The sequence below is a fragment of the Sinohyriopsis cumingii genome, chromosome 13 (genome assembly GCF_028554795.1).
Source record: "Sinohyriopsis cumingii isolate HCF-2022 chromosome 13, ASM2855479v2, whole genome shotgun sequence".
Lineage (NCBI taxonomy): Eukaryota > Metazoa > Mollusca > Bivalvia > Unionida > Unionidae > Sinohyriopsis > Sinohyriopsis cumingii.
In genome coordinates, this window is record NC_142973.1 from 3067175 (window position 1) to 3080051 (window position 12877).

The 12877-nt window shown below is 34.4% G+C and overlaps 1 protein-coding gene across 5 annotated transcripts in view; it reads left to right on the top strand.

Annotated features, from left to right (window-relative positions):
* Window positions 1-12877, top strand: part of LOC149784853 (uncharacterized) — a 404070-nt gene that overhangs the window by 298295 nt on the left and 92898 nt on the right. For all 5 annotated transcript variants that reach the window (XM_089978427.1, XM_089978423.1, XM_089978426.1 and 2 more), the window contains one exon: window positions 7118-7204. In XM_089978427.1, the coding sequence (XP_089834553.1) occupies window positions 7118-7204 (87 nt within the window). The remainder of the gene's footprint in view (window positions 1-7117; window positions 7205-12877) is intronic.

The window sequence follows — 12877 nt, forward strand, 5'->3', positions numbered from 1 at the left end:
ATCATGCTAAATGTCTGCGGCATGATGCCCCAGTGCTAGACATCACTATAAACTGCCATACTGCAGACATCATAGCGATATGACTGAATTTTTTTTTAAAGCTATGTTAAAATCTAAATCACACACACACACACTGACACACACACACACACACACACACACACACATGAAAAGCAAGTGTATTACTAGTGTTATTCAAACCATATGGTCATGATCAAAAGCACTGAAGCTATTATTTTTTGATTGTTTCCTTGTAAATTTATTGTAAATCCAGTCTACTTTAAGACACCCATTTAAACTTCATCTTAGTCCCTCTTACTTCAGGCTTATTAGGTTATGACATTGTCTGCTAACATTCACTTGTGCAACCCATAGCTTTGTAATAATTTTCATAAAACTTTGCCCACTTACATCATTCCTAAATGGTGTGCCATGTACAATAGCCACTCCCCAGCCTCAGTTATGAGGTCACAGAAAGCTCATTCAACTTCACTCAGGTAGACATGACAAAAACAGTGTGTTACTTACTTTAGACACAACCCAAGGTCAAGGTCAGTACAAGGGAAATGTAATTACAGCTCTCCCACATTTTAATACACCACTGTATAATGCGATTTTGGATATACCATGGTAGGACTATGGACCCCATTACTAATATCATACCAAAATATGAACAATAAGGGTTGGAAAGAAACAAGGTGAAACTTGGTTGACTGTTCATTTCCTTTTCAAAACACCATAATTAAAAATATGAGAGTACCCACTATACAAAGGTTCTATATATTATGCAATTCTTAATATACTGTGGTTGTGTATATATGAATGTACTCGATATAACATAGTTTGGTACATAACACGGCCGGCAGTTATGGACCCCTACTACCACATTATGACGAGGGAGAGCTGTATGTTACTGGAATCCTTGTCTGGAGTACAACCTTTAAACCACTGAAGATATTTTCATGAAACTCTTATCCAATTATATATTATATATAGCCTGTGTGTAACATGATAATCATGCTCCCTGCCTCAAGGTGAAGGTCATAGCTAGAAAAATTTAACTGACTTGCATCCTTATCTGGAGTATACATTTTAAATAACTGGAAAAAAGTTTGTGCAATAGCTATTCACCTGCCTGAAGGTCAAGGTCATGTCAAGGGAAAATATATCAGTGACCTCAATATGTGTATGGGTATAACCATAGGCCTTGAATTTTGAAGATGTTTCGATGAAACATTAGCCTTTTATACATTACTGACATATTTTCAGTCATACCCCTTGCTTCTAGGTTAAAGTCACAACAGGGAATAATAGAATCGGTGGCCTGTTTCCCTATCTAGGCTGTCAGTTTTAAACACCAGTAGATATTTTGATAAAACAGAACACGAGTTTAGCACTATATAACAGTCAAGCTTGTAGCTCGATGGTCAAGGTCATTTGTAGAGAAAAGGTCAGGAGATTGGCATATCATGTTCTGTTTGCATACCTAATGTAGTTGTATAAATTATGCAGAAAAAAAATCAGCCTTATCCTGCTTTCTGTTCTCAAATGAGCATTTCTTATCACAATTGTCATGTTTCTTGGTTGATTGGATTGAAGAACACAAGCAGTATATGTGGTTTTGTATCACTGATCTTTACTATTATTTACTTTAGATCTGAGAAGAACAGAGCTTTTCAAGTCAAGAGTTGTTTATTTGAAATTAATATCCAATGTAACAATGGTGTATTCAAGTAATAGTGGTTTATAACAAAATATATTTTGATTGATGAATTTCTGCATTTTCATGAAGCAAATCTATCGCCAATAATGTTTTTTCTACTTCCATTATCAGATTATAAAATTTCCACATAGAAGGCGATAAAATCAGATGAATTAATCCACTCAATTTGAAATGGGTTTTGCATTTTCACACATGATTTTACAATGTTCACTTGGTGAAAAAATTTACTTAAATCAGTGAAATAACTTGAAAAAATCGCTGTAAACTTGCATGAGCAATACAACACACCAAGTGAAAGACAGCTTGGAAGGCTGAATGTGATTAAAGAATATTTATGCATAAAAGTGACTGGGAAGTCAGAAATTTCCATTTATTAAGCACAAACTTGGCTATAAAATGTCAGACACTCAGTTTGAGACCAGGAGGATGACTTTTTGATGGTATTAGGCCAGTAAATGGGCTCATTGATGTTACTGGGTGTATTACAGAGATCTGGCACAATGTAGATGTATACTTGTTAGAAAAGGTAAGGCACACCCATTTCACTGTATAGTCTGCTTGTTAATGTCAACATAGGGAGCCATGTTGGTATAGCATCTGACTTATAATATTATAGTTGCTGGTTCAAAACCCACCAAAGTCAACCTGAGTTGGCAGGCTCAGTTTGACTTTGGGAAAGGCACCTACCTCAATTTTCCTTATTATGATAGTGCCTATAACATGTTAAAAGTGCCATTCAAACCAACAAAGGAAAAATAATCTCAGAACTTTACCTGCTACTGGCATTTCACTTGGATTTGAGGGTTGTTAATTTTTTGTGGATTTCCTGATTGTTACAAATCACTAATTTAAAGACCCGACAGTGATACAGCCAAAAGAATAATACAGATTTCTTCCCCATTCATGGATCTAATTACAAGTCAGAAAGTCTTTTGTGTGTGTGTGCAAAACCATGAAAAATATTTCTACCATAGAAACCTTGGAAAAAATTCACAATATTTTAATGTTGAGACATTTTGATTTTGTTTTATTTGATCAAATTATTTGGAGCAGTAGAAACAGCTTGTGTAATTTTCTTAATCATAATAAAAGATAAATGCAGTATATATTTACTTATAAAATAAGTCCAACTGCAAACTACACAGACCTAGAGCTGCCATTGCATAATGCACTGGCAGGTCGGGGTCTATGCAGTTTGTTAGGAGTAATCATTAGAACAAACAATATTGACCCTGATATGCATGCGCACTATTGTTGTTGCCAGTTTGACACGACTTATAAGATTGTATATATGGTATACATCATTTCCAAAATTTAACTCAATCTGCCAATCAGTAATATAGAGATATTTTTATTTTATTTTTAAAATTTAGTATTTTTAAAAGGGATTAAGAACTGAGAAAAACTTGCTTTGTTGAAGATATTACATTGCTTAAATTGGTTCTTGCCAAATAAGACCTTTTTCCAAATGTGTATAGGAAATTCTTGATTCCCTACATATCCATGTACAAGTCAAGTCACAGTGATCCACCTAAGTCAAGTCACAGTAATCCACTATAAGTCAAGTCACAGTGATCCACTACAAGTCACAGGGATCCACTCAAGTCACAGTGATCCACTCTAAGTCAAGTTACAGAGATCCACTATAAGTCAAGTCACAGTGATCCACTCTTCTTGTTTTTGTGACTTTGCAAGTTTTTTTGGTACTAAGTCATACCAATGTTGGCAAATAACAGCATTCCACTGAATTCTGGTCAATAATGATGTAGAGTTCCTTACATCACAAGTACATGCACATTCTCTTCCACAGGAATCAATACAAAATGTTTCCACTGGAATCAATACAAAATGTTTCCACTTTATAAATGAAATAGTTTCATAAACAGATTTTCATTTATTACATATTTGTTAAAGGCAAAACCTGTCGATCTGCAGTTTTTCTCCATTCTGTGCCAATGTGATTAGCAGTGTCATTACATCATTGAAGTTCTTAAGTTTTACAATAATTTTGGGACAGAGATAGTTCACAAATTCACCTTGTAGATATCATGCTTCAGATTGTGTATTTTGTGAAAATAATGACTGTACTTGTACAAAAAAGGAAGACATTTTTATAACATATTTCATGTGTGGATTGAACTGATCTGGTGGCCTAGTGGTTAGAGCAACTGCCTTGGATGTGGGAGGTCACAGGGTCAAACCTTGGCCAAGTCACACTAAGGACTTGTAAAAATGGTACTAACAGCTGCCTCACTAGGCGCTCAGCATTAAGAGGTTAGTGTTAGGACTGGTCAGCTATAAACTGCCACACTGCAGGCATCATATCAATATGACTGAACATTTGTTAAAGCTACGTTAAAAATCCAAACTCTAGTTGTGCTAGAGTAACAAGAAACATAACAGTCTTTGTATCAGGGTTTAAAACATAGCATGTGTGGATTGATACTGGTGTGCTAGAGTAACAAGAAACAACAGTCTTTGTATCAGGGTTTAGAACATAACGTGTGGATTGATACTGGTGTGCTAGAGTAACTAGAAACAAGTCTTTGTATCAGAGTTTAGAACATAACACATGTGGATTGATACTGTTGTGCTAGAGTGACTAGAAACATAAGTCTTTGTATCAGAGTTTAGAACATAACATGTGGGGATTGATACTGTTGTGCTAGAGTAACTAGGAACATAACAGTCTTTGTATCAGAGTTTAGAACATAACGTGGGGATTGATACTGTTGTCCTAGAGTAACTAGAAACATAACAGTCTTTGTATCAGAGTTTAGTACATAACGTGTGGATTGATACTGTTGTGCTAGAGTAACTAGAAACATAACAGTCTTTGTATCAGAATTTAGAACATAACATGTGTGGATTGATACTGTTGTGCTAGAGTAACAAGAAACATAACAGTCTTTGTATCAGAGTTTAGAATGTAACGTGTGGATTGATACTGTTGTGCTAGAGTAACAAGAAACATAACAGTCTTTGGATCAGAGTTTTGAACATAACATGTGGACTGATACTGTTGTGCTAGAGTAACTAGAAACAACAGTCTTTGTATCTGAGTTTAGAACATAATGTGTGGGGATTGATACTTTTGTGCTAGAGTAGCTAGAAACAACAGTCTTTGTATCTGAGTTTAGAACATAACGTGTGGATTGATACTGTTGTGCTAGAGTAACTAGGAACATAACAGTTTTTGTATCAGAGTTTAGAACATAACATTTATCTTGAAACAACAGATTTTAATGATTGTGAGTTTACTTGTAAGAATTTTTGTTCTTTTTACAGTCAGACATATATTTTTGTGTGACCCAAGCTTACAACACAACTCACTAGCAGACACTAATCAGTATTTGGCTTATCTGTCATTTTCAATCGCTTCTGAATTTTGCTTGCTTCAAAATCTTATTTATTTCATTACAAGGTTTTTTTCTAAAAATATATGATATCTGTTGTAAAGTATTGCAAGTATACAATGCTGTATGGGTGACACATTGCAACAGTCACTAACAGTTTCCAGGAGTCGTATAGAAAATTAAATATAAAAATGTTAATATGTGAAGTCTACTTTTGCTTCCTGGAGTTCATTTTTAGGCATTCTTTATGGCACATTTTAAGTTGTTTACATCGTCATGTGGAGGGAGTGAGGATGAATAACACACATAAGGGCAAATATCCTTCTTAATGGAAAAATAAAGTAGTTCCAAAAGTGATATCACTACTGTGTTGATAAATAATGGTATCGCCACTGTGGCAACATCATTTTTCTCCCACTTCCATTTCTCTATATGAAATGTATAATAAATATTTTTTTTTAGCTATAGCAATTGTCCGCTGCTATTACAAATTATATTTTGTAATCATTTTTTTGTTGCCTTTTATTGTGTTTTCAAAGAGGTTTTTGCAATATAGTCTCATGTAGATGTTTGACCATGCCATGACCTTCATTTTGCCAGGCAGTTTAGAACCAGACTTTCTTGTATGTAAGTGATAACTTAAGAGATGGGCATGCTCTACAGGAGCTTGTCCATATTAAAATCATAGAATGTCAATTTACGGAGGTTCGGTGAAACATGAATCAACATGATTGCAAGATCAAACAAAACTTACTTTCAATATTTTAGCCGTTTACCTGGTGGATAATGAAGACTCTCAACAGTGCTGAAGAGAGAGTTTTTTTTTCCATTACAGCGTCCTGACTTTTACTTTTCTGTTACAATCCACGATTGCATGTCTCATTGATCATTCGTTCTGTTGCTGGACTTGTTAGATTTTTTGTTTGTTTTATCAAGAATGTGTTAGACCTTTAATGCCCCTTGTCTACCTTTCTGAATGCTTGTCTACCTGGTGATGTTCTGCATTTAGGTCATATTAAGCCCCCTCGTAAGCACTGTGGTGGGATCATATGTGTTCTATGAACACATTTCTTGATTGCTTATTATCATTTTGTGACTGTTATATGCTTGCCTGATATTACTTTACATTAGCGCAGAATTCAACATTTTCTTGACATCTTTTCTCTTTCAAGGAAAATTCTTAAAAATCTGACATTCACTGACAAGTGCTACAACCTGCTAAATCCTTTGTAGGTGTCTACTTTAAAGCATCCACTGCAATCATTCATAACAATACGTACCCATATAGGACTATTAATTGTAGGTGTCTACTTTAAAGGATCCACTGCAATCATTCATAACAATACATATCCATTAAGGACTATTAATTGTAGGTGTCTACTTTAAAGCATCCACTGCAATCATTCATAACAATACATACCCATTAAGGACTATTAATTGTAGGTGTCTACTTTAAAGCATTCACTGCAATCATTCATAACAATACATACCCATTAAGGACTATTAATTGTAGGTGTCTACTTTAAAGCATCCACTGCAATCATTCATGACAATAGTTTTGTTTATTTGTCAAACCACAAGTCATAATATCATCTTTATTTTATAACAAATGATCATGCTAATAATTCCTAGAAATGAATGTATTTAATTTTGATGAAATAAAATATATTTTAAATCAAAATACAGCACTCCCATAATATAATACCCTTCATTATAATACAGTTCCTGTTATAATACAAGTTTGGTCATGGATTGAAATTTATTTAATACTAAAATTATGTATAGTGTAATGCACTTCATTTTAATGGGACCTCACATCAATATGGTATACTCTGTAGCTGTCACAGAGTTATGAAGGAAGAGTTCCAGCAGCTTTAATTAGTTTCCTAATTAGTTTCATTTCATTTCTCATAGGAACTTTCTCAGGTTTTTGAACATCATTTTGACCTGAAGACTTCCGATACATGAAAATAATGGACACTTCCTATGAAAATTATCCTGTGTCAATTAAATTTTCATCTACCTCTTTTTATTGTAGAAATCATCCGATGTGATATCCAAGGTTCCATCCATCATGTTATCCATCTCCTTTAAAGGAGTGAAGTTCATTGATGCTAAATCAAAGGTAAGATATTGATGATTGATGAAGACACTTTGGAAAAAGAAGAGGCATTCCTAATAAGACCTGCCTGCTACGGTTGATTGTCTAACTGGACATGACAAAGACTAACTGCTGGCTTCATTCAGCCAGACTCTCACGTGACACAGAGAGGTCTGGCAAAGGTCTATATCAAAGACTGTAATGACCCAAACAAGTCTTAACAAACAAATCTGTTACAGTTGATGGTTTATTTGACAGACTGCCATTATTATAATATTAATTTAGGCCAATTTGACTTTGGAAAAGATATAGTCGTATATATGACTGATGCGAAAGAAATATTTAGCTCACCTCTGTAAAGTAAGGGTAAACTTTTGTTACAGTACTACCCATGGCATTAGTGTTGGTATTGGTGTTGGCATTGGAATTGGCATTGGCATTTGTATTGGTGTTGGCATTGGTACAGATAAAAGCATATACATACACTGAATGTCGACCATTCTCTTTTCCTAGGTCCTAGGCAATAGTGTAATTTATAGCAGCTAACCCCAGTGGAGGGGGGCTAAATTTGTAGATGTACATTAGTCGTACGTCCTTGGTTAAGTTTCTGCAGGGTTTTTTGCCCACTGTGTACATACTGTTTTATCTGGAATGATGAAACTCAGTGAGTAAATGCAGCTTGATGAGTACTAAACCCTCATCTCAGTGTAGTGTGATTCATGATCAGTACTACACACTCATCTCATTGTAGTGTGATTCAGGATCAGTGCTACACACTCATCTCAGTGTAGTGTGATTCATGATTAGTGCTACACACTCATCTCAGTGTAGTGTGATTCATGATCAGTACTACACACTCATCTCAGTGTAGTGTGATTCATGATCATTACTACACACTCATCTCAGTGTAGTATGATTCATGATTAGTGCTACACACTCATCTCAGTGTAGTGTGATTCATGATCAGTAATTACACACTTATCTCAGTGTAGTGATTCATGATCAGTGCTACACACTCATCTCAGTGTAGTGTGATTCATGATCAGTACTACACACTCATCTCAGTGTAGTGTGATTCATGATCAGTACTACACACTCATCTCAGTGTAGTGTGATTCATGATCAGTACTACACACTCGTCACAAAATGAGTCACTGTGTCCAGTATCTCATGCTTCACTGTAATGGGTTCAGTCTCAAGCACTGTTCATGCCAGAATCATCAAGCTGGGTGATTTAATATATCCCTATTACCCTTACAACAAAAGGTTATTGTGACATACATGTAATTTTTTACTGGCTTGAGTTTTACATTAAGGTAATAATGATCACTCTGTTTTATTGTATAATACTGCTATCCATGGTATCATGAAACTTGGTTAGAGGATGCATTTTGTTGAGTGCTGCACCCTCATCTTTAAAGCAGCTCAATATGACCCATATTTCAGATTTCAATGACTTTGATTAAATTTTAAATTTTTAGTGTTCTTGCTCAAATCATTAAACTGGGCACTTACACATACTTAGTACAAAACTGACACTAGAAAGGTCACTGTGACCAACATTTCATTTTTGCTGGCTTAAGTTGATGCATTTATCTCATGAACACAATAGGTTATTCGTATGCATTTTCATGAATTTGTGATTTTGTTAATGTCTCTTGTTCTAAAGCCCTAAAACTATTTCCAAAAGATGTGAGAAAGTCATTGAACTGCACATAATATCCCACCTGTTGCATATGCAGCCTGAAATGTCTTGTATTATCTAGTGCCAAACAAAAAAGGCACTCATCTGGCAGCAATTTTAAAGAACTCCTCCCAAGAAAGAATTGATTGATAACCTTGTCATTTGGTACTTTCGAGGTAATATTTGCTGGTGGGACAACAAACTTTACTGCCCACATTTGTCCACATTTTGTCATCATTTAGTATGCTAGAGATTACAGGCATTTTGAGACAGGTGATAATTATGTATATGAACAATTTCCTAGAAATAGACACAACACACCTGAATAACATCAGCTCTTCAATCTGTTTGCAAATTAATGACATGGAAAAGCTAAATATGGTAGGGCAACTCCCCCACCCCCAAATAATGACATCATATGCATGTTGGGCTGGAAGCAATGTTTTTGGTCTTACTACAAGCCTTCATCTCTCTAAACTGGTCACTATATTTGTATTGGAATCCACTGTAAATCTGGACTTACGCTAATTACAATTTCTTAGCAGTCATTGTATTAAAATATGCTCAGAGTTAAGGTTTGTATGATTACTTTCCAGACTGGAATTGTGTATTTTTATACAAATAGAAACAGCGCCGGTATTAGCTCATCGTACATGAACCATATTTACCGATATAGCCAGAATTGAGAAATGCATATTAAACAGTACCCGGTTTCGTGTAGCTCATCGTACTTGTAACATATTTACCAATATAGCCAGAATTGAGAAATACAGATTGAGAAATGCATATTAAACTGTACCCAGTCTCACGTGCCTCAGACTGATTCACCCTCCATGAAATGTTAGACAAGTGCTGCATATCCATAGTGATGACATTAAGAAAGGTACAAGTACACTATCCACAGATTTTCCCAGTATATTGCAATATGTATTGTACTGTCATTTTCCGCATTATGTTTGACATGTAAAAATTACAGCGATATCTGCCTTTACGTAATATAGTAGTCCTGTCTCTGCTGATTTCCAAATTTGATGTTGGAGTTGCCAGATCAGTGACCCAGTGTACAGATTTTACAGTGTACAGTGTATAGATTTTACAGTGTACAGTGTACAGATTTTAGCGATTTCTTGTAAAAGAAATGAACCCAGGAGAGTGAAATAAAAAAGCCTGTTCCAAAAACAAGTCTGAAGCAGCTGTGCCCCTTACATCAACACCCAGTGGCTATGCCCCTTTACATCAACACCCAATTTTATTGTACTTTTCATGATTTGATGATGAAGTAAAAAAAAATATATATATATATTAAGAAGGAAAACATTTTTGAAAGTATTTAATGTAGGAATATCTTTTTAAACTACTGTATTTACTTGCCTATAAGTCAAGTTCAACTGCAAACAACATAGATCCTGATCTGCCATCGCATAATGTGCCTGCAGATCAGGGCCTATTTTATTTGTTCTGCTGATTACTCTTAACCGCACAGACCCAGATCTTCTGGCACATTATACAACAGCATATCTGGGTCTGTGCAGTTTGCATTGTGACTTATCTTATTGGCAAATACATAAAGTATACTGTTTTAACTCAAAAATTAGTGTTTTCTCTTGCCTGCAATAGTATAAGAAAATGAACTTCACATGAAAGCACAGACTTTTTCTTTCATTAACTAATTCAAGCCAGTAGAAAATTGACAAATGATTGTAACTTTAAAAAAGTAGCCTGCCTACCTGTTCAAAAACACGTGCATCCCTGACATTTTGTCTGTCTGTGAGACGACATTGAGATCATTTGAATCTGTTGTAGGGCTGTTGGCAACAAAAATTCATCTTCAGGGGTTCCTTTTCCAATTATTCATTGAAATTATTGATTGATTTCTGATTTGGAATATAACATTTTGCTTTGTTGCTGAAAATTGTAGTTTCTGAGGAAGTCTAAGAAATAATTTTCTTGGATATTAATTTATGGTAATATATATTACTGAACACTGTCATTGATGAAAAGTAGGTAACTCCGTCTGCTAAATGAATGTCCGAAATGCTGATCAATCTTTCAGCTTGTGAATCACACTTACGAGAAAGAATGAAAAAAAATTGTAAATTTTGTTTTTCTTGGTATTTTTGTTATGTTGAGCTGATATGGTGTACTTAAGTGGGAACTTTACCTGCAGATTAAGACCACTCTGCAAAGGAAGTCATTGTTTAAAAGATATTTGAGGCCAACATCTTTTGAACTATAGTTATTGCAGGGGTCTTTTTCAACGCTTTGCAGGATGACATTTAGAATATATGTTTGTCAGATAAAGACCCCTATCAGTGACACACGGCATGAAGTTATATTTCACTTTGCAGATCTAACAAAACATATGCAGATGAAATGTAAGAAAATTTAATACCATATATAAGTCTGGTAAAATTGAAACAGAGTTCCTAACCTGTCATAGTATAATGTGCATCCAGACCAAATATGTTTGTTCTCCTGATTACTCCTAACAAGACTGTGATTAAGCAGTGTCAATAAATTGGCAGAGGTTACCAAATTAAATTTCTAGAAGCTGTGGAATATTCCTAATTTGGATGGGTAGGGACAATGGCTTTGATCAGTATTTACAGATGGTTTCTGAGAAAATATTTTAAAATTTGGTCACTTGCTCCAGGTTCATTCCATTTTATGTAGCAGAAACAAAAATAGCAGTAAACCAAATTCAGACTCATGAAATTAGTAACTTGAGGATGACTTTTTGTACAAATGGTCCAAAAAGGCAAATTGAATCCAACAGTTTGAGCATGATAGCAAACATGAATGGCAATTGACCTTATGTGAGATGATTGATTGCTCTACCTACCAAATCACGTGACATGATGCCCTGTTAATCTCTGACAAACATGCAGTATTTGGCAAAGAAATATGTTTTAGTTTAAGTGGAATGTTTATTGAAAATGATTTGTATTATTCTTAAAAGTGTAAAATTTCAAAGTAGCATAAATTACACTGCAGTAGACAATATTTATATTTGTAGTTCAAGTTTGTATAGTAATCTAAGTGTTTTATTTCAGTAATTAATAAAAACCGATTTTAAATCTACTCAAGAACTTATTCATTTACACGGAAATTCACTGCAAAAGATGCTAATGTATTTAGTATATAATCTTATCCTTATTAATATTATTTGGTGTATGTTTATGCTACCTTGGAAGGAAATTAATTCAAAATTAAAAACAAAATTGTAAATAATAACTGTTTAGAAATATGCTATTGTAGATACCAATTTTAAAGTTCTACTGTGGTTGTCAGATGGAATTTTGATCAATGATGTCTTTTGATGGAAACATGTAAATGCATGCTTAATGATATCAGATGATAATTATCGGAAACCATTGCTTTTGTATTTTTTAATATTACATTTTTGGATCCACATCCCTTCTTCAGCCCAATGAGAAAGTCAATGAGTCACTCAAATGTCTGAAAGATCGAGACGATAACTCATTGTTTTTGGGACAATCAAACATTAAAATGTAAATTTTTAAATAATGCAGTTTGGGGTTCAGTGCTTCCTATACCAAAAAAAAATAATATACATCATGGGGGTTTCTCCACCCATATTCTAGAAATATTTATTTTTAATTTTTACATATATTTTTCAATTTCAGTTCTTTTTTTCTTCCTTCAAGCTGTTGACAGGACATGCTTTCCACATACTTTTTATGCAAACATGTTGTAATTGCCATGAATTGTTTCCATATTCAGCTAATCATACACGCGACCACAAAAAAGTCTTTATCCATCACAATTTTGTCTTTGTTTTGGGAAAGGATTATATCTAATTCCTCCATTTAGACAATCTGGATATCAACAGTCAGAATTACAAGGCTCACACTGACTTCTATTCACCTGTATCAATCTAGAAATCAACAGATCAGAGCAAAAATTGTAAATACTTATCATAATCATTTCATTATGGCCACAAGCAGCTTGTTGGAGGAAAATGATGGATGTAAACAATGCCTGGAGGTGTG